This window comes from Rousettus aegyptiacus, unplaced genomic scaffold, assembly GCF_014176215.1.
Source record: "Rousettus aegyptiacus isolate mRouAeg1 unplaced genomic scaffold, mRouAeg1.p scaffold_m13_p_13, whole genome shotgun sequence".
Classification (NCBI taxonomy): Eukaryota; Metazoa; Chordata; class Mammalia; order Chiroptera; family Pteropodidae; genus Rousettus; species Rousettus aegyptiacus.
Window position 1 is genome coordinate 38,125,323 of NW_023416288.1, and position 22,548 is coordinate 38,147,870.

At 39.8% G+C, this 22,548-nt stretch overlaps 1 protein-coding gene across 4 annotated transcripts in view; it reads left to right on the plus strand.

Moving 5' to 3' along the window:
* The first annotated feature begins 682 nt into the window (after window positions 1-682).
* ITPRID1 (ITPR interacting domain containing 1) overlaps window positions 683-22,548 on the plus strand; it is a 94,497-nt gene continuing 72,631 nt past the window's right edge. For all 4 annotated transcript variants that reach the window (XM_036230465.1, XM_036230462.1, XM_036230463.1 and 1 more), the window contains exons 1-4: window positions 683-824; window positions 19,177-19,358; window positions 21,602-21,650; window positions 21,944-21,981. In XM_036230465.1, coding sequence (XP_036086358.1) covers window positions 19,199-19,358; window positions 21,602-21,650; window positions 21,944-21,981 — 247 coding nt within the window. In that variant the 5' untranslated portion in view covers window positions 683-824; window positions 19,177-19,198. The remainder of the gene's footprint in view (window positions 825-19,176; window positions 19,359-21,601; window positions 21,651-21,943; window positions 21,982-22,548) is intronic.

The following is a 22,548-nucleotide window of genomic DNA, read 5'->3' on the forward strand; positions in this document are numbered from 1 at the left end:
CACACAATTGCAGATTATATGCCGAATTCAGACATTAAATGGTGGAATTGTTATTGTCGCCAAGTTCACGGGTATTGTTTACTAAGTCATGAGTCAGCCCGGGTGAGGCTCCCTACTTCTGCGGCCTCATCTCTCCCCTGGGCTTCCACACGTTCTGTGTTTCAGCCATTGGGATGACTTTGCAGGTCCCCAAATGTATCATCCTGCTCCATAACATCGTGTCTTCGTATACGCTCCTCCCTCTGCTTTCAACACCCTCCCCACAGCCCCGAGCCTCGCTCAACTCTAATTCATCAGGAAGCTCCTATTCATGCATCCTTGGAGATGCCTTTCCAAGTTCCCATTAGATAATACGGCCCCCCTCCCTCTGTGTCCTTGATACTCCTCCCATGGGAGTTACTAGCTGTGCTCCCGCCCCCAAAACAGGTTTCAGGCTCCTTAAGGGAGAAGAGAATGATTTGTTCATCTTCACATCTCTTTTGCCCAGTCCAGAGTCTAGTACGAGAGAGACATCCAAAAATCTTGTGGGGCCCATGAATGCAGGAAGTCTCAGTCACCTGTTTTGAATACTTCCTGATATAAAAAGCTCAGGAAAACAGGTTTTTCCTTATGACAGATGGGCGTGGATTATGAAAATGTTATGCAAGATTAGTCAAATACTACACTGCTTCCTTCAGGAATTGTCCAGGTCTACACGTTTCAGAAAGTTCAGGAGCAAAGCTTTGGTTGCAGGTAGATGGAAGTTGGTGGAGGAGACTGTGACGATCAGTTTCCTTAGAGGATGAACTTTGCTTGTCACCTGAGCTCTATGCCAACTCTGGGAGGTAAGACTATTTATTAAGAGTTTTTCTTTGTGCCACAGCCACCTAAACGTTCTCCCTGATCATAGAGAGGAGAGGCATTGAAAGCCAGCTTTCTTTCTCGTTCTTCCTAGTTGTAAGAATCTTTTGACTGTAACTAAGCTAATAGGTTTGGGTTGAATGCAGGTGAAATTGATGAGACTGTAGTTGTTAGAAACGAATAAAATCATGTCGAATGGTTTCAGTGATAAAAAGTTCACTGAGAAAGAGACAAAGGAGAATTAAGTCTGAGTCTCTCTGTGGATAATTTGTGACTGATATCAAAGGTGCCTAACTCAGAGGTTACTGTGAAAATAAAGTGCCACCCAAGAGGCATCCACTCCACTGAACAATGAGAGAAGCATGGATATATGAAATATATATGGATATATGGATAAATATATTATATATATATATGGATATATAAATGCCCTCATACCAAGGATATCGAAGATGTTCGATATGTTACCTTACCTATCAAAGAGACTTTGTAGATAAGATTAAGTTAAGAATCCTGAGAAGGAGAGATTATCCTGGGTTATCTGAGTGGGCCCAATGGGGTCTTAAGGGTCCTTATTAGAGGAAGACAAGGAGGATCAGAGGCAGAGGAGATGTGGTGATGAAAGCAGAGGGTCAGTGTCAGAGAACTGGAAGATGCTGCACCGCTGGCTTCGAAGGTGGAGGGCGAGGCCACGAGCCAAGGAATGTGCAGCCTCTAGAACCTGGAAAAGTCGAGGAGCCCCCACGAAGAAATGCATCCTGGCCGACGCCTTGATTTTAGGCCAGTGAAATCCATTTTAGACTTCCGACTTGCAGAACTGTAAGAGAATAAACTTGTGTCATCTTAGCTACTAAGTTTGCAGTGATTGGTTAGAGTTCAATAGGAAACTAATACAAACTGTAATGGGCTCTTCTACGTGAACTTGATGTTTCAAGTGGTCAGTGTCAGTTGGGGTTAGGAGTGGTATAGCTGGAGAACGTTGCTGACTAAGAGATGGCAGAATCATTGATGTTGGAAAGGCCTCAGAGTTTGACTTTCAGATGTATAGATAGTGGATTGTGATTTTCCATCAGTCTTCGTTAATCTCAAATCTAACGGAAAAGCAGAATTATTAGAATGACACACGTACAGCGATGTGCTCACTTTCCAACACAGGGTATTTTCTGTATATTGTAGAAAATTTAAAAATTTAACTAAGGTCTTATGAAGTAATTATTCTTGTATTTAATCCTTCTACATTGTAACCATTCTGATTCGTTGAGAACTTTGTAAATTTTCAAGGACAGATTTAACTACAAGTAATAACGTATTTAAAACCTACGGAAAGCAGCTTTGTAACCCAAATCCCACAGAGCAGACATCTCCCAAATTTCAAGCTTCCATCACCTTCCAGAAAATGCAAAAGAAATTGGGCAAGTCACATAATCTCTCTGGTGTTTCTGATTTGTGAAATTATGCTTAATTTGTTGAGACAGGCAGAGAATCTTGAATCTTAGATCTGGAAGGAACTCCAGAAATGGCAGTAACCCACATCTCTCATTTTACATACTTAAAATATTTACACATGTAAAAATGTTACTTGTTCAAGACTTCGTACTGCATTGCTCTCTGCCTATACCCCAACAATGCACAATAGAGCAGACTCTGTACAAGATAGTAAGGCTGCAGAAGTAAGGGATATATTTGTTGTTGTTCTTGAGAATTTTATGCTGTCGGAAGGAAGACAGATAAATAACACAAATGTATAAAATAGTTTCTCGTAAATACAATAACAGGGATCAAGACAGGGTATTGGTAGGGCCTGGAAGAGGGGCACTTTGCACAGACAGGCATCATTCATCATGGATACTCATTGATTTTAAAAATTGAAACTTCCACTAACTTCTTTTTATTTTACAAAAAAGAATCTGTCCTTGTCAATTGTTTTTAAAATACTGTGAAATAAAATGAAGCAAATAAAAGTTGTTCGTAATCATCCCATTCAGAGATAACTACTCTGAACATTGTTACATATTCTTATGTAGTGATATTATATCTCTACGTAGATATATACACACAGTCATGCAGATATGTATATATTTTCAATCTCTCTCAATACATGTATAATGTCAACAAATATATGTATCTTGCTGCTATTTGTCATTTAACACCCTGTCACAACTATCTTATTTTAGAATCACCAAATCTCAGTTGGATTGGATATACTAAATACCCTCTAGTTTAACCACCAAGTAAATAAAAGTTTTATTTCTGAATAGTTCTAGATTTGTAGAAGAATTGCAAAGATAATACAGAGAGTCCCCCATACCACTTTCCCTGTTATTACCTTACAGTACTGTGGCATGCTTATTTCAATTGATAAACCAATATTGATGCATCATTACTAACTACAGTCCATTCTTTAAGTTTCCCGAGCTCTTGCCTGATGTTCTTTTTCTGTCGCATGATCCCTTCCAGGACACACCATTACGCTTAGTCGTTTCACCTTCTTAGGCTCCCTGAGACTGTTACAGTTTCTCTGTCTTGCCTCGTTGGTGATGACCTTGATAGTTTCGAAGACGACCGATTAGGTATTTCGTAGACCGTCCTCCAGTCGTGCTTTGTCCGGTGTTTTCCTCGTGGTGAGACTTGTGGCTAGGGGTGTGGCGGAGGAAGGCCACAGAGGCGAAGCAGCACACTCTCCCACCAAGGGTGCATACGGTCATCGTGACATCGCCATCGATGTTGAAATCGATCACCTGGCTCAGGTCGCGTTTGTTAAGTTTCTCCACTGTAAAGTTATTTCCCCCCCACCTTTTTTTTCATACTTTGCTCTTTGGAATAGAGTCACTCTGCATAGCCCGCACCCAAGGAGCTGAAAGTTAGGAGGTGGACTAGGTACATAAAGTATTGGGTATTCTCGTGCCCAGGAAAGCTGTTTATTCTCTCACAATTACTCATTTATTCGATCACTTATTTATACCAGTATGGACTCATGGATATTTGTTTTAAACTTTGGATTAAATCCAATACTGGTTTACTTATTGTGTGCTCAAATTATACCAGCTTTGGCCATTAGGAGCTTTTTCAGCTGGCTTGTATGTCTCTTTGACATACCACATCATTGTACGTGTGTGTGTGTGTGTGTGTGTGTGTGTGTGTGGTATTTACCACTTCCTTACTTCCTTACTCCTTAGTACTATAAGATGTTACAAGCTCATCTTTTATATTTCGTGCTCTACACCTACAATCATCCATATCTCAAGGACCATTGGTTCCCTTTATTGGAGAATGGTGTTAGAAAAAATGATCTGGGCACTGGGAGTGCTTATTATTAGTGAGGCATTTTGCTTCCAGGCCCTTTCAGCTGATGGAGGAAGGAAATATATGTGTGGTATGTATGTGCGTATGTGTGTATGTGTGTGTGTGTGTGTACATATATATGTATGTATACACACACTAACCTATATATGTAAATAATTCTATATTTAACCATCTGTACCTATATTAAGCTAATCATTAGTCAATATTGATGTCCCCAACTCTAATCCATTACCACCTCAATCATATCAGCCTCTCCCCCTTGCTTATTTGTAAATTTACACTACGCCTGTGAGAAACCTGGCTCCCACATTACATTTGTGTATTTTCCCTTTTGTTTGCAGTTAGTCTAGCTAGAAATTTATCCCTTTTATCTTTTCAAGGGACCAACTTTTGGTTTCATTAATTTTTCTCAACTGTTTTTCTGCTTTTTGCTCTCATATTTATTACTTTTTTCTTCTGCTTGCTTTAGGCTTGTTTTGCCCTTGTTTCTCTAGTTTTCTAAGGTAGAAACTTAGGAGAAAGAGAGAGAGAAACATGCAGCTCTTGGAGCCGTAATCCACTATTATTATATTGGAACCTTGTAGGTATGTTGGAAAACGGTGGGGCAGAAGAAGCATTCTAGAATCTTCTGATTGGATCTCAGTATTGTAGAGGGCCTGTGTTGGGACTGTGACTTTCACAAATGTTACTCTAGTGGAATAAGCTTTTCCCTCTTGCCTCTAGTCACCCTACGTGGCTTCAAGACTCCCAATCGACATCCTTGATGCCCTGACCCTTGTTGACTAGTTTTTGTTTTTTCTTAAATGAGACAAGAAAGCCAAAGTGATCTACAATGGGGGCGATGCTGTTCCACAGTCGGGGTTGAGATTCTGGTGAAGTCTTTTTCCCTGGAGAGGAAGCCTTTGTTATGGAGAAGGGTCTGAACATATTTCATAGTCGCAACTCTTCCCCTTTCTCTGCCGGAGCCATGACGGGCTCTTTCTCGCATCTTCACTGTGAGGGCCTGGTGGGTTTCCTGGAGGCAGAGCCCACAAAAATGTAAGAGAGTCTCCTGGACGGCATCCATGAGAATCTCAGATGCTCTTATGGTCGTATGCGATGTGTCCATGATGTGAAATTGTACCACATAAACTATTTTTCATTAGAATAATACAAAATCCTAGGCTTTTCTTCTTACTATTTGAGGTTCGTTGACATAAATGGTAGTTGTGAGAGTGTTGGTTCTTCTTTAACTACTAAAAGTCTCTTTAGACTAACATGGCTTGGAACCACTAGGCTAGGCAATACTGCGTACATTTTAGGTAGATCCACAGGAAAGAATATGACCAAGGACAGTGCAGGAGGTCTGTGTCGCTAACTTAACAATTATTCAGTGACCCTGGTATTGCTGAGTACCCAAGACAGTGTTTTAAGCAAAATGAGTCCGCTCACTCTGTTCTGTGGAATGTCCCTGAATATTTGGTACTCTCTCTTCCAGCCAAACCTGTGATGGTATGGTGGAGAAAGGGGCAGAATCAGTGCCCTCTTCCTATATAACTGCGTCCAGTCAATTCCGTTTAGTTTATCAGACATTTATTGAGCGTTATTTATTTCCTGTGAGCAAAGTAAATGGGAACACAGGCCAGCTGCCTGGAGTGTCCTAGCAAACTTCTGCCAGATACCATTCATTTGGATTCTGAAAGCGTGTTATACCTCAGTGATAGCCATGAGCAGTTCACAGCATGGGCAGCTATTTTGAGTCGTGGCTCTTTAATCCACTTCAGGATTAAAGATTAGAGAGCTGTCTTTGTTTTGTTACTTTTCTATATGGTCAGATAGTCATCGTTAAAAAACAGGTTCAGTTTTCTTAGCATCTTTGATCTATTCCATCGAATGGGTAATCCAAGCAGTAACGCTACATTCTCCCCCATAGGGATGAGTGAAGTGGGGTAGTAAAGAAAGTTTTTGTTGTTGTTGTTGCCAGTAATAACACAGTCCATCAACTTTTAAAATATACCTTGAATTGCTCTGCTTCTAAACAAACTTTGTTCACCTAACCTCTGTTATCCTGGTTATTTTACCAGTAATGTAACTTTTTCTTTTTGACTCTATCTTTATCCTAAAAAAAAAAAAAAAAAAGCTCTTTAATTCAGAGGGAATATCTTATTTTTATATCTATAGTACCTAGAAGAATGCTAGCCCAGAGATGCTGCTTGATGAACATCGTTGAGATGAAACTTAAATAAATAAGATTTGACGTCGAATTTTAAATCCAGCCTACCTTGCATTACTGAGCTCCAGATCTGTGTATCCAAACTGCCTGCACGATTATTATTATTATTATTATTATTATTATTATTATTGTCATCATTACACAGACGATCATAATACATCCAGTGGTGATTGTACTCCGTTTATAAACCATTTCTCATGTATCACTGCAGTGACTCCTACAATAATTCTGAGAGGAGAATATCCATGAAATAAATATTTGCATTTTACTGGGGAGAATACTGAGCCTCAGAAATCGAGGCCGGCCCAGTGTCTCGCAGGTAGTTAAGTGCTGGAGCCAGAGGTGGAACTAAGCACGTGTGGCTCTCAGTCATAAGTGATCTATTAAAAAAACAAGTTTTTTTTTTTTTTTTCTATCTCAACGCTCTTGACATTCGGGATTGAAGAACTTTTTGTTTATGGGAGAGGGTGGCTGCTCTGTGCATTACAGCATGTTTAACAAGATTCTTGGCCCCTACAAATAAATACTAGTAGCATCTTCCACCTCACCGTGACAACCAGAATGGTCTCCAGACATTGCCACATGTCCCCTTGGGAGAAAAATAAGTTCCAGCTGAGAATCAATGGTCTAATGGCAGGCACCATGTGGCATGTGCTCTGGGACTGGCATAAGCCAAGTAAGGGCAAAATAGAGGGTGGGGCCTTCACAGTGAATTGACTCGATCGATCAGGATTTATTGCGATGGAAATGAATACCGAATCTTTGCCGAGCATAATGTGTCAAATTTAACTCTAAGGGATAAAATATAATAAGCGTTGCTAAATGTTTTCCTAAAATGAAACACTATTTTAACGTCCATCGAGTTGAACATAGAGTTATTTGGGGTCACTTAATCTCACGATATGCGTTTAGCATCATGCTATCTACTAAATATTACTTAGAAAAGAATTGCCTCCCATTTGTTTTTGTAGCTTACGAACCTATAAATCAGCCCCAATCATCATTTCATTTTACTGGACACGGAGATGGAATTTTCTAGTAAGTTCCGGGCTTGTTGGAAATGTTCAGATATGATTGAGCTTGATTGTATTTGCATGACTGGAGAAGGAAGGAAAACCTGCCTTTAACTCTTATCTTCACTTAGCCAGGGCTCTTGGGCCTGCTTAGAAACTCTCAACAAACGTGACACCCAATTCTCTGACTTGACTTTGGTAGAACAAGAACACCTGAGCTAAATCTACTTCTCTTTAATTCAGAATCACTGGAAGACTGAGAAAGTGTCTGACATCTCTAAAAAAAATATGCTCTCCTTCCCTGGACTAACTGTTTGGAAAGTGTATAGGATCTGTTGCTAGACACTTTTATGAACTCTGAGCATTAAAATCATCACCACCATCATCACTCACATCTTCTCTGTACGAGAAATTTTCCCAGGGTGGAAGTAGGAAGAGTAACACAACACTCCGAGCCTAACCAATATATCTTTGAAATGTTTAATAATAGGAGAATGATGTGCGCAAAAGAACAATGCCAAGAAATAAAATTGGTCTGAGTTCAATCTGAGAAAGGTTGAAAAGATGCACTAACTAGAAACGGTGATTCTGAGATGCTACTCATTGAGACCCGCTCCATCGGGAGCTGTCTTGGAGAACTTCCTAACAATGCAGATTTTCTCATCCCAGACCTACTGACTAAAACCTCTAAGATTAGGGACTCCTACACGTATTCAGGTTTGGGAACCCCTGAGCCAAAAGCCTCAGCTATCTGTTGTCTCTATGATAGTTTAAACCCATTAGCTATTCTATCAATACAACTGACTCTATTCTAGACTTACCCAGCATCATGATGATCATAATTTGACTTATCATGTAAGTCAAAGGTTTCAATTCTCCTGCGCTCACATACCTGCTTCTGCTTCAAGCATCCTTAATCCTTCCCCTCACCATGCTCTCCTTGTGGGTCTAGACCCTACTGACTGCAGACTCCTCCCTATAGTGAACTCATCTGTCACCATGGCTTCATTTAGGAGCTGTTTTGTGGCTGGACGCGTATGTTAGCACAGACTTCCCTGTTGAACTCTGGACTCGTGCATCCAAAGTGCATGCCGATACTTCCCCTTGCTGTTTCCACAGGAACCCCAGTCTCCACCTTTGCAAAACCAAACACACGAGACCCTTCCATAAATGTATAGCTTTTTCTGTAGTCCCTGCTTAATGAATGAAATGGTATTGACCACTTACCCAAGCGGGAAGTCCGAGAACAGACTCTGACCGCTGTCTCGCCACAGAGTGGAGCAGCCAGTGTGACTTACTGATTTTCCCCCCCACGCAGTTCAGAAGCCACTCATGGCTTTATCTCTCATATTGGGGCTGGGGTTGCAGTCGCCATTATATCTCACGTGGTCTCCGGCCTCCTGTCTTCAGTCTTGTTTCTTCCGCTCACTGCATTCTCTGTATTGAAGCAAGAGGAATTTTTAGGATATAAATCTGATTGTGTCACTTCCCACTGCCGTCAGTATGAAGTTCAAACCTCTTAACAACGTGTGAATCCTTCGTGCTCTGGTTACCCCTTCACTCTCCAGCTACGCCACTTGACAGACTCTTCATCCATCATGGAGTAGCCACCTTTAGATTCTTGCAATTCTTCAAGTGGACCGTTCTCTCTCTTGCCCGCAGACCTTTGCTTATGCTGTTCCCTCTGCCTACAAGCAGAGGGAAAAGCTTACATTTACTTGTTGGCAGCATTAAGAAGGCTATTTCAGACAAAGGGCATTGCAAGTGAAGGGCATTACAATTGGGAATACATTAAAACTTTTAGTTTTCCCGGGATGACCCGTTAATGGTAGAAGCAGTATGTAGGGGATTCCCGAGACCTTAGTTCTCGTGCTAATGCACTAAAAAGTCATTTTGTGCCACTCTCAAATCATAGCTTTTCTGGGTCTCACGTTCCTCATCCCTGCCACTCCATTGCAGGATTAGTGTGTGGATCCAAAGAGATCAAGATAATGAGAATTATTTACTCATTGAAAACATGGAAAATGAATGGCATCAGTTTTCCAATCCGGCTTTTGCCCTACCCTCACCTCCCTGCTAACTGGAGCATCTCCCCCTTTCAGGTCATTCTTCTCCCTCACCTGCTCGTAGCCACCCACTTCTAGTCTCCTTTAGGACCAAGCGTAGACTGTAGATTTTCCAGGGTGCTTTTTGCAAATCTTCAGAACTAGGCTGAGAGCTCTACCTATGAGATCCTATAGAGCCCTAACCTTTACCCTCCACCCCCACCAAAGCTCAGCAGCTCTGTTGTTACAGCGACTTCCTCATTGCCTCCTTCCTTAGACTGAACTACTTCAACTTGCTTTAAGTATCGCTTTGACAGTCAGGAGGATATTCTTCTGTATGCTAAAAGACAGACCGGAAGGGAAGTACTCAGGGTGGAAGACTGTTCTTAGAATAACCAGGCTATCAATTGCCTATTGTTTCACGGACTCTGATATATATGTTATTTAATTTTAATGCAGAAAGCTTTTTTCTTTAATTCAGTGATATACACATTATTTTTCTACCTCAACTATGCCTCTGAAGAGAAATTGATTTTCCCAAAACCATTTTATTAGATGGGTTTAAATGGGGTTCTTTTCTCTTAATTTCTAATGCAGATTTCAGTACATTGTGTTCTACAACCTCTCAATAAATAACTCTGTAAATAAATATAGATATAACTAATGGGTAATTAAAATGTAGGTAATTGAGAGTTTCTTTGTGGATGCAATTGCATTCCCATTTTTATTTAAAAAATCACTTTTATTAAAATCTTCTAAAATGAAAACTGTTGAAATAGAAACTTCATTTTCCAAGTGTAGTTCTGGACATGATGTTTCAATTAAAATATGTTTCGTTAATGAGCCTTTGTCTAAGACCACCATATCCTGATAGACGGTATAAAGTTTCTGGTCCTCTCATAGCTAAGCAAGTAGTGGATGCCCCAGGAGGAAAAGGAGTCAGGGTTACTTCAGGCCACCAGACACTCCTGGGCTTCTGAGAGGAAAGGTCTCAGACACCGGTGGTGGAGGAGGGAGAAATCCTAAAAGATAAGAGAAACCGCAAAGCTAGTTCAGGGCCTGTTTATAGGGCGATTCAAATCCTGCTCACCGATTTGAGCTCTGCAGAGGAACTTCGCCAGCTGTCACAGGGGGAGAGGGAAGATTCTCTGAAGCGCTTTTCCATCATTCCCCTTGAAGACGACCTCAGCACCTCCCCATCACGCTTTGAGGTTCCTGTTTGCTAAAGTCAAATATAACTTGAAACACATATGGTCTTTTCTATCATTTCAAACTCTAATAATGCAGCTTTTCAAAATGAAGAGTAGTGTTGGCACCCATGACTCAAGAATATAGTAATTCTTGGGTACAGATTTAGTAATATGACCTTTACAAGGATGCACGCTGAATGTGACCATGAAATTTAATCCTAAGAATGAGATTGATAATATGCTCATTTACTTTTCTAAAGTGAGATTGTCCGAGTCTTTGAATTAAAATACTTCATAGATCCTGAAATTTCCTGGAGGAGAGGGCTGGCTATTAGCCCTTACAGTTTGGCCCCCTTCCTTTGGGCTTGGGGGTATGTGTGTATATCTATGCTATGTTCCCTCTGAACTTTCCAGTAGCAGTTCCTGTGAATTGAATCTCTCCACCAGAATATGGAGTTCTGCTGTCCTCATTTCCAGTGGTTTGCAATGCAAATCATCGGGGTGGTAACTCGCAATACCATAACCATGGTAACCAAATGAAGACAAGTTTGCTTTACTTCCTCGGGCAAAGTACTTTCAGTCTTGTATTCAGAGTTGATCGCCCTGCCACAGGTCAAAGGGCACTAAAGGAAAAGCAGAAGGGCTTCTAGGAACAAAAACACACCCGGAGCCATTATCTTCACTCCTCACGCAGCATTCCTCTTCTGAGTCTAGGACTTGCTGTCACTCCTACCTGTCACCATTTCTAACTACCCTCTTACTGCTTTTGTCTTTTGAGGGCAGGGAGGAGAGAATCACTATGTATCTTAATCCTCAACTTGACCATGGATTTTAATAAGCAGACTGACCGTCCTGGCTTTCTTGACCAACTTCTAAATAAGAGCAGATACAAACCTGGGTCAGAGTTCTCTGGTCATAAAGACTTTCCAGTGTTAGCAGTTGTGATGTTCAAGGATACGAGAAGGCCTCCAAGACCTCTGCAGACACTTTTTGTGAACAGGCTCGGCAAGCTCCAAGGGCCACTTCTCTGCTGAGACACCTTTCTTTCAGTATAGTAGCTCTTATAATTTGTTTATTTCTAGCCTGTGGGGGAGAGGATATTAGTTCTCTGTTCTCATTTTCTCTCAGTTGGAATGAAAGGGCAGCTATATAGCATGTTCTGAAACTTTTTTACCTGCAGCTGTGTGACCGGGTGATTCTTCAGAAGAGAGACAATTAGCAATAAGATAAGTGATCTAATTGTCATGGATTCTGGCCCGGATGACTTCAGCACCCCATGGGTGGCTTCCGTTAGCATGAAAAGATCTAAACACAGGAATGGGAATGCTCTAGGCTCAAAATTGTTCGCTTATTTCAAGCAATGTTTCTGAGGTCAGATGTAGAAAGTACACTTTCCTTCTTTCTGTAGTTATTCTTTGTATATTGGGACTTTTGTGTCCTGTTCACTGATTATTTTTTTCCCTTACTATCTGAGGGAGGTCTAATTCATTAAGACAAAGTAAAAGAGTTAAACTCTTTGGCTTTTAAGTAATCAGTGAATTCACTAAATATAAAAACTGAGCTTGAACTTCTGGGGCCATGTGGGATTGTTTGGTACAGGTGGAACCTACTATAGAAGTAAAAAAAAAAAAAAAAAAAAAAAAACTTGTTTCGAAAGAGTGGGGAAAACTGATTCAGGGATAGGCTTGCCAGATAAATAAAAGAAACCCAGTTACATTTGAATTTTAGATAAACAGCAATTTTTTGTTGTTGTTATAAACTTGTCCCAAGGAATGTATGGACTATGCTTATGCTAAAAATTATTTGTTTTTGATCTGAAATTCAAATGAACTCCATGTCCTATATTTTTAGTTGCTAAACCAGGCAACTTGATTTAGGGATGAGTCAGATGATGATTTTCTAACTATATCAGTCCTTTTACCATTATTTGTTGGCATTCTCTAAAAATGACTTGCCCTTCTTCCCATAGACCGCACCTTTTAGACACAGGTGCATGTTACCTAAGTGCTTACCAATAATGTTTTACTTATTAATATTTCCACAAACGTTGATAGTGCCAGTTTCCCCACCTTCTAGGTATTCTCATTCTAATTTATAGCTGAGAATTAAATATGGTAACCTATTATCTTTTTAGTTTTCATTCCTTGAATATTAATTAGGCTCATTACATTTATATTTCTTGTCATTCATAGATTTTTTATTTTTTAATTGCCTGATCATTACATTGCTTCTACTTCCATGTATCTTTTTCTTATTGATTTGTAATTGAATGTCATACATGAAAAATACGAAAAATTTTAATGACACATATACTGAAAATTTTACATTATTTTTTTTAACTGTTGGACATGTTCATTATTTTTACCACAGTAAATTTTAAGATTTTATGTGGTCAAATCCATTATGATTACCCTTCATTACCCGCCGTGTCATTTCTCTACAGACGTTCACCACCTCGAAATTAGAAAAATGTTCACCAATATTTTTTTCTAGGACTACTTTTATTTCATTTTTTTCACATTAAATTCTTAACACTATTGAAATTTATTTTGATGAATAATTTAGGACTCTGTTTCCTTTTGTATTTCATTTGTTTAATTACTTATTTAATTTAGACATAATTATAGATTTGCATACAGTTGTCAGAAATAATAAAGTCTACCTGTCTTAGTGGAAGAATCTTTTCAACAGTGCATAAATAACCTATTTCTACATGTATGGATTTTTTAGTAGAATTGGCTTCGTCTTCCTGGTATAATCAATGGGTACGAAGTTGTGATGTCATGACAGTTTCTTAATCATTTGTAAAGAATAATACCTGTTCCCTTCTCTACATTCCCTGAGATTTTGTGGTTCTGATTGATCATGGCGGGAAAGGAAGAATGATGAAAAGGGATTTAGACACAGGAGCCGGCGTAAACCTCTTCTCCTCACTACCAGATATGTCTTTGTGTTCTTGGACGGAACACTTTCCTGTTTATGAAATTAAGAACTTTACCATCATGATGGTTTCCTACTGGACTGAAAAAAATGTTGCAATTTTTAATGTGTAACAATACAGTTTTAAACATGAGATGTGTGCACCTGAAGATACTAAGGTGAATTGCTCAACCAGTCATCTTTCAAAGGTATTAGGAAAGGTATATGGAAGGGAGGTGTAACAGAGCTCGACTAAAGTGTTCTTAAGAGAAATAGCCAACTGCCTTGGTCAGGGTTCTCCAGAGAAATGAAATAGAATAAGTGTGTGTGTGTGTGTGTGTGTGTGTGTGTGTGTACATGTGTGTTTGTGTATTGATAGATATATAGATAAAGATATAGATGATAGAGATAGAGATAGATATGTATAGAGAGAGAAAGAGAAAAGAAAGAAGAGAGGAAAAAGAAAAGAAAGAAAAGAAAAGAACGAAAAGAAAGAGAGAGAGAGAAGGAAGGAAGGAAGGAAGGAAGGAAAGGAAGGAAAGGAAAGGAAAGGAAAGGAAAGGAAAGGAAAGGAAAGGAAAGGAAAGGAAAGGAAGAAAGAAAGAAAGATCTACATCTATTTATCTATCTATAGAGAGATTTATCATGAGGAATTTGGCTCATATAATTTTGGGACCTGAGAAGTTTCATGAGCTGCCATCCACAGGCCGGGGACCCAGGAAAGCTGGTGGTGTAGTTCCATTTTGAGTCCAGGGCTTTAGAACCAGGAATATCAACACTATAAATCCCAGTTCCAGAGCAGGGAGAGACTGATGTCTTAGCTCTCCCAGTGAGGCTGAGGAACGAGAATTTTTCCTTTACCTTTTCCTTCTATTCAGGCCCTCAGCAGACTGCATGATGCCTATTCACGTTAGGGTGAGAAATCTGTGTGTGAATTGAATTAGTAGATATCTATTGAATTTATTTATCAATAGTTCATTTATGTAATGTGCTTTTGTAACTACTAGTGAATGGTACTGTGCCTGACATGCGAGAAACCACAAAGATGAATAAGTCACGATTGCCACCCACTGAAAGCACAAGCAGGGACCAGGGTCAGAAGTTATTATTTCCTTAAACGGTTGTTGCTAATCACCTATTATTATCCATGTACCAGACTAAGTGCCATGGATACGAAAATAAATAAGTCACGGCCCTTGCCCCCAAGGAATCCATTTAGTTGCGTGGGGAAGGCAGAAGCGTACAGAAACCACTTGACCTGAGTGTGAAGAGGGCTGCAGCACGGGGTTGCACAAGATGCTGTGAGTGCCAGGAGCAGGCGAGGGTGGGAATGGAGAGGGATCAGGAGAAGAGTTCTGTGTGGACCATGGAGTGGTCCTGAGTGAAAAGGAGCGCGCTGCTAGTAGAGGGATCTTCGCCACGTGGTGTCGGCAGGGAGGGCGGATCTGAGAACAAGTGATTCTGTGCATCCAGAATGTGGTGCGCACGAGGGACCTGGATCGCCACGATGTGCGAGTGGGGACGCAGAGGGAGATCATGGACGCCTCCACGTCCTTTCGTTCTCCCCGCCCAGGATGAGACAAGGCAAACGCTGAGAAGACAAGAGTAGAAATGTTGAGAAAAGAGGGACTCGTTGAGAAAGAAAAACAACTTGAAAGTTGGCATGGAATTGGAACAGGGCTAACAGCGCATAAATCACTCGATCCAACTTTACCAGCCTCGAAGGCCTTTCAGGTTTCCAGGAAACTGGTTCTTGAATTAATAATCTTTTGCTTATTTCACCAGCAAAAGTTGAAAACTCCAAGTCCAAGAAACTGACTTTGGGTTCCAACTTGGGCATAACGGCCTTGTCTTTCAATCCAGCTTGCTCTGAAATGGCAGAAGTGAGCACCCTTCACATATTTCATGGTGGGAGGAAACCACCCACAGAACAAGTCATTGCAGACTGCTTGTTCTTCCCAGCAGAGTGTTGATAGAACATTCTCTTCCCCAGGATCTGCCTCTACTTCACTGAATCATTTGGAAATCTTTAGACGTGTTTGTGGGACTTTGATACTTGGATGGGAAGGAAGAGCAGAAGGGTGTTCCTGGCTTGGCTTTGTGGTTTGAGTTGCTGAGTGGTCTCCCTAACCTATAAATCACAGGAACAATGTTTGATTCTTCTCATTTTTATCGTTTTGATAAACATAGCTTTAAAATATTTCTTAAATATGAACTCCGTTGGTCAAATATTGAACAGTTTATGTGGAGGCTAGAAATACAATAATCAACTTATGGAGTTCTCTCGTCTCATCCAATTCTCTCACATTTGCAAGAGGAAATTACATTCCAAGACAACTTAAAACTACATGCCCAAAATCGTGCAACTAATTAACTATTTGTCAATTAATTAAAATAATTTTTTTTCTGTTTCTCCAGTGATGAATTAAGATCTTTATCTGTTTTTTTAGCTGTTGGAAAGGAGGTAAAAGAAGGTATTTACTCAGATAGCTTTGGCCGAAATGGCGAAAGTGGGAATCAAGTGATTACTTAGAAATCTCTGCTTTAAAATGGAAGTAAAAAAAAAAAAACACATACACACAGATCCTGCTCCTGGAAAGTCACCATATCTGGAGGATGGAGAGGAGCAAGGCAGGTCTGGACACTTTGATCTCTTATGATAGCTCGAAAGAAAATGTGATGTAAAATTAATAAAACAAAGCCAATTCTTTTCTCATTTTAATTGTTTTTAAAATTATAAACACTTGGTAACATTTCGGTACATTTCTTTTTTGTCTTTTCAATACTTGTCTTGTTTTTACAAAATTGAATTCTTGGTCTATGTAAATGGTTTGGCATCCTCTTTTTTAAAATTAAACATGATAATATAAGAAATTTCCCACATTAACGGGAGTTCTTTATACACATAAGGACTAACGGGCATAGTGATCGGAATAGAAATAATCTGAAGAGAGAGGAGGGCCGGCGCAGGGGACGGCCAGTGCAGAATGGGAACTCACTTTGGGTCAAGTCGGCGTTGGCAAGAATTTGGTTGCAAGAGTCCTGGTGACAGAGTCGTTAACTAGAGGGTTTAGCAGAGGCCGCACGCCACACCTTCTGCCCTGTCAGTCCACTGGGCAGTTCAAGGCTGCCCTCTGATCTGGGTCCCTTTCCGAAGGGCCGTTCCAGGGGCCAAGCCAGTGGACACCGACGGAAGACCTTTTGAGCCATCAGAGAATCCATTTCCGGAAGCAGATTTGTTTACTAACTGGGAAGGTAGCCACTAAAACAGAAGGAACAAAGAGTTTTTCTTTACAAACTGGCCCCTGACCCTTACGTTTAGCAAGGGTTCCCGCTTTCCCTGGCAAAATTTTTTGTACTCTGAGGCCAAGTACAACTGAGCTGACAGGGAGCATGTCCTCACTGGTTGTTCAAGGCGGGCGGCTGAGATGGCACATGCCGTTGTAGTGTGGAAGTTTGGGGACCAACCAATAAAGCAGCACTTTCATGCAAAAATTTGATGATTTTTAGTGTTACATTTGAAAAAGTGGTAGCTAGGTTAAAATTCAACAAATTCAGCAATTTCTCAACTGCTTGACAGCTCCTGCTCTCACTACAGAGCAGAATCTCTCATGATAAATAAAAACTAACTTTTAGCCGAGGTCAGTAAAGAAGCAAGATTATTTGGGGCATTTTATTCTTCCATGATACGTTATTCCTTTCTTCAAACCTTGATTCTTTATAGAGTCTGATATTTCATGAATATTGTTAAACATGATTTTGTATTTTTTTCTTCCTTTTGAGATTTTGCACTGTCAGAGTTGATGTTCTAGTTATAATACATAAGATGCAAGACGTTGCCAAAGGGAACTTTTTATTTACTCAGAAAACTCAAGGCTTACATAAAATTAAATAATGAAAAATTAAATGCAGTTCCTGAAGGTTATTTTGTTTAGTGTTATGAATTCTGGTTTATCAATTTTGTAAACATTAAAAATACAGTGTAATCTGTATTATTTTATAAATATTTATTGAAATTTTGTCTTGTGTTATTGAAATTTTTATAAATATTTATTTCCTCCCAGAATATATTCATAAAGTTAGCTTTCTGACGTTTCCTGGTAACAATGCTCATTGTTAATATAGGTATTAACTGTCTACCTTTTACCCAAATGTTTAATTAATTGAAATGTCTTAGTAATTGCTTTATTTTAACAGACTATTAATAGTCATCACACTTGTCATTAATTTTTTTCAGTAATTTACTACTGCAACACTAAATGTATATTTACACTTCTAATAAATGATGAAGTTTTTAATATATAAAGCATAGAGTCTCTTTTTGCCAATTGCACCTAGAATGTTCACCTATACTTAGAATATTCAGTTGTTTACAATAAATCTGAATGATTTGTCTTGTCGAAACACTGATTAAAAATGGTCTACATGTCATGTGATCAGGGACTATGCATAAGTTTAGGGATGCAGGACATGATGCTAAAGTGGGTGTTGACTAGTTAGTCATCTCCCTCTAGGCTTGAAGAATAAACTAATGCAAATTCAAGTAGATGACGTAGAAAGAATTTAGTCAGAAAATGTGGCTTTAACCCCTAGCTTTGCTCAGTTAATTTTGTATATATTTATTTAGCACCTTCTATGTGCTGAGAATTCAGTCATGTAGTAGAGACACATCAGTGAGTAAGAGTGGGTCCCTTGTTCCCAGTGTGCTGATAATCGGGAGTTTAGGCAATTTTGACAGGTGTTCTAAGCTTCTGTCTCTTTCTCTTACTCTCTGAGCCTCCTAAGGATGTTAATAATGTCAAGTAAGATAACGGGGAAGTCTACATTTCTTGTGCCACGTGCAAAATATATTTGTCAATATTCTCACTGTTTCAACTACCCCATGAGGCAGCTCGTAAAGCTTCGTAGTCATGGGAAGGTGCTTCGATCCTGGTTGTTGTGTGGCTTGCAGTTTGCAACTCAATCCCTCTGCTCTTCAATTTACTGTGTAATTGTGACATTTAGATTACTTCCTTCATTGACAATTAGATTAAATAACAGCTGTATAGAATTCAGTGTGGACTCTAGCACTTAATACGCATTCTGCTGAGGTTAACAGTTATTAAAAATTCAGTACAATTTATCCTCCACTAAAAAATAAGGAAATGCAGAGAGGTTATATAATTTGCCCAAGGCCACACAATAAGTTGCAGAGATGAAACTTGGCCGAGTTGATCTGTTACCAAAGCCCTTGTTTTTTACATTTTGGGTCTGTAAAACTATTTTTACAGATGTAACTGTTGCATGAATTTTCAGGACACCTATTGTGTTAATCGCTGTTTTTAAACTTTTCCTTAGCTGGGTGTGTCCACTAGCTCAATTTCTTTACTCTCTATTCCCATCTCAGTCCACCGGATAGAATCTACCGGAGGGCGGATGTGGCCTGGTGATGGGCGATGCCACATTTGTCCCTGGTCTCCCACACCTCTCCATGGAGAGAGAACCATTTGCCTGCATTGAAGCAGGGACTTCGGCTTGGGTGGGTGAGCCAGGCTGCCGGAGATGGCGAACCTGGCTCCGCTCACTGGACTGTAAGCATTCTGGCCTCTCCCTCTCTCTGAGCCAGGCCCGAAAGCTGCGCTCACTGTGTCTGATTTGTGTGTGTTTTGAATCAGTGTGCTGAACAACTCTCCTGTGATGGCGGAGAAGTCACATGGATCTGACAGTCTTCAAGGAAGCCAAGAAAAGAGCAGGAGAGACATCCTGAGGTCCACCAAGAGCGCATGGGCCCCCCTGGACGAGCGGATGCCTCCAGGCTCTGAGGAGGAAAGCCAGCATCTCTCCATCCCCACGCTGGGTGAGAGCGGGCCCTCGGGGCTGTCTGAAGCCATCCTGCTGTGGGAAGTGAAGGATGTGGGGGCTTTGATGGTGATTTAGGGAAAAAAGACTTGTTTTTGAAGCTAACAGTGCTCCTGGCATGGTGCCAGAAACTTTATGAAATGGGCACTTCTTTATTTTTTTTTTAGAAGTCAAATAATTTTATTATACTTATTTTCCAATTACAGTTGGCATTCAATATTATATTAATTTCAGGTATATGGCGTAGTGATTAGACATTTATATAATTTACAAAGGGATCCCCCTAATAAGTCTAGTCCCCGTCTGGCGCCACACAAAGTTATTACTATACTATTGACTATATTCCCTATGCCGTACTATACACCCCCATGACTGTTTTGTAACTGCCAATTTGTACCTCTTAATTCTTTCACCTTTTTTCACACAATCCCCCAATACTCCTCTCATCTAGTGACCATCAAACTGTTCTCTGTATCTATGAGTTTGTTTCTGTTTTGTTTGTTTATTTGGTCTGTAGATTCCACAAATAAGAGAAATCACACAGTATTTGTCTTTCTCTGTCTGACTTATTTCGCTTAACCTAATACCCTCTAGGTTTATTCATGTTGTTGCAATGGTAAGATTTCATTCTTTTTTTTGTGACTGAGTAATATTACATTACACACACACACACACACACACACACACCCCACATCTTCTTTATCTAGTCATCTATCGATGGACATTTAGGTTGCTTCCATATCTTGGCTATTGTAAATAACACTGCAGTGAACATAGGGATGCACATGTCTTTTCAAATTAGTGTTTTGGGGTTTTTCATATAAACACCTAGAGGTAGAATTACTGGATCATAAGGTATTTCTTTTTTTAATATTTTTGGGGAAACTTCATAATATTTTTCGTAGTGGCTACATCAATTTTTAATCCCACCAAAGGGCACAAGAGTTCCCTTTTCTCCACATCTTTGCCCTTGCCTGTTGGTTTTTGATTTATTGATGATAGCCATTCTGACAGGTGTGAGGTGATAGCTCATGGTGGTTTTAATTTGTATTTCTCTGATGATGAGTGATGTTGAGCATCTTTTCACATGCCTTTTGGCCATCTCTCTGTCCTCTTAGGAGAAATGTCTATTCAGGTCCTCTGCTGCAATGGGCACTCCTGATTTCTCCTACAGACACTCAAAACATAGACCTTCTTGATGGAAATAGACTAACTTGTTTCCTTTCCACTTGAAAATCCCCTCATCCTAAGACTCCCAGTACCCCAAAGCTATGTGGAGTCTATGCCAGAGACACAAGGCTTCCTTCTGGACTTCAGACTCTATATCAAAAGGCTCTTATTTGCTGGGTCTTACATGAAGCAGCAACAAGAATTTAATAGTTTAAAGAGTAATAAGAAAACACTCTCTCTCCACTGTGATGAACTGTTTAACGGTTCTACCCCTTCACATTACCTCAGCTGAAGTATAAACACCTCCTATGTCCACATGGCCTTTCTAGTTCACCAGACACCTGGTGAGAAGGTAATTCTTGTGCCTCACTGTTTGGTAGGATAAAGTTAAAGGAAATCAGCCTAGAGTAGCCTGTAGCTAACCAGAATTGAAACAAATGTTTAACAGGAAACAAATATTTAACAGGAAATGCTGCCTTTATAGCCCTCTCTTTTGTGCCAGTGTAAAGATCCACCTTCAAAGTCTGGTACCTTTTTAACACAAGGTGCCTTTGGCAATCCTGGGAGTCTAGCGCAATTTGTCCCTGGAATGAATGCAAATTTGGTTTCTAACCTGGCAGAGAATTCCTTGCAAATAAACATCCCTGGCTAGCTGCCTTAGGTAAATGTCGTGATTCAATAAGGAGAGCTTCAGGGTGATTTACGTTCTACAAGACAAACGTCTCAAATGCTTGTTCTCCCTTCGCACTCACGCCAGGTAATTTAATAATTATTCTAACATCACTTGCTCTTCGGTAATTTCTTTTTCCTCCTGTTTATAGCATCTTTTTCTTTTCTTCTTCTTTTTTTTTTTTAAGTTACAGTCCTTTGGCAAATTTATACTTCATTCTCAGGGAAGGCTGATTATGGAAAACAGGAAGTTTTGCCTTGGGGAAAGAAATGAATATGCTTATGGAAACATGTGACTACACATGTAAAAAAGGGAGCTCCTGGGTGGTGGCTGAATAATGAAGTAGAGTCGTTTTAGCAGCTTGTGCTTTGACCGAATGGTCTGTTTCTTCTCATTTGTAGAAGATGCCAAACAGGAAAGTATTCAGCAGTGGCTGGACTCTGGATTCTTGTAAGTGATTCTTTGTGCCCTTACACATTTCTCTCGCAAAGATCCACAAAAACAATGTGCTAATTCTTCTGGGGCAAGGTGTGACACATAGGGATTTTCACTGTAACTCAGAGCTTGACAGATTACTTGTATTATTGCAAAGTCCACGTATCAGTTTAAAAGTGCAAAATAGAATAGTCCTCTCCTGATAAAGCCTAACTCTGCATTTACTCTCATCTGTTTAATTAAAAAGTGGGTTAGTATAATTTATTTACACACATTGTTTGATTCACAATACTTTCATTTCTTTACAGTGTAAATGAAAACTTTCAGCAAGTCAGCGACCACGCTGGTAAGGCGAGGGGACCCGGGAGCTCTTATGCTTTGGGAACTCGAATAAGGGATGTATTAATGAACATGTCTGTGCAAATCTTCTCAAAAGGAGAATGAACAGATTCCTAGAAATGGAACAACTCTCAAAAAACATACAGCTCTTATCAATTACTTTGACATATAAGATTGAAGCTCAGAAAAGATAGGGGGTGTCCGGCGGCGGGTTGGTGGCTGGAAAGCAGGACTCTTAGACATCATTATTGCAGACCGGAGCAGAACACTCCCTGGGTTCTATGAAGACATTTTTGCAAAGATGTAATTATGAAAATGAAATAGTTTCACTTTTCCTCACACCGTACTGTAGTTTTATTTATAAATCTCATTTCTTTCTATTCTTTGGTCTCAAAATCATATCCTCTCTTTCTAATGATGGATTTGTTCTCAAAAAGAACAAAGGACCGAATTCTATGGCAAACAGTACAAATATGTATTTCTGAGGCAGAAAATGTACCACACTGGTTACATTGAAATTTGCTAAGAACATTATAAAAAGAAAAAGAAATTTAATTACAAGTCTCACAGTTTC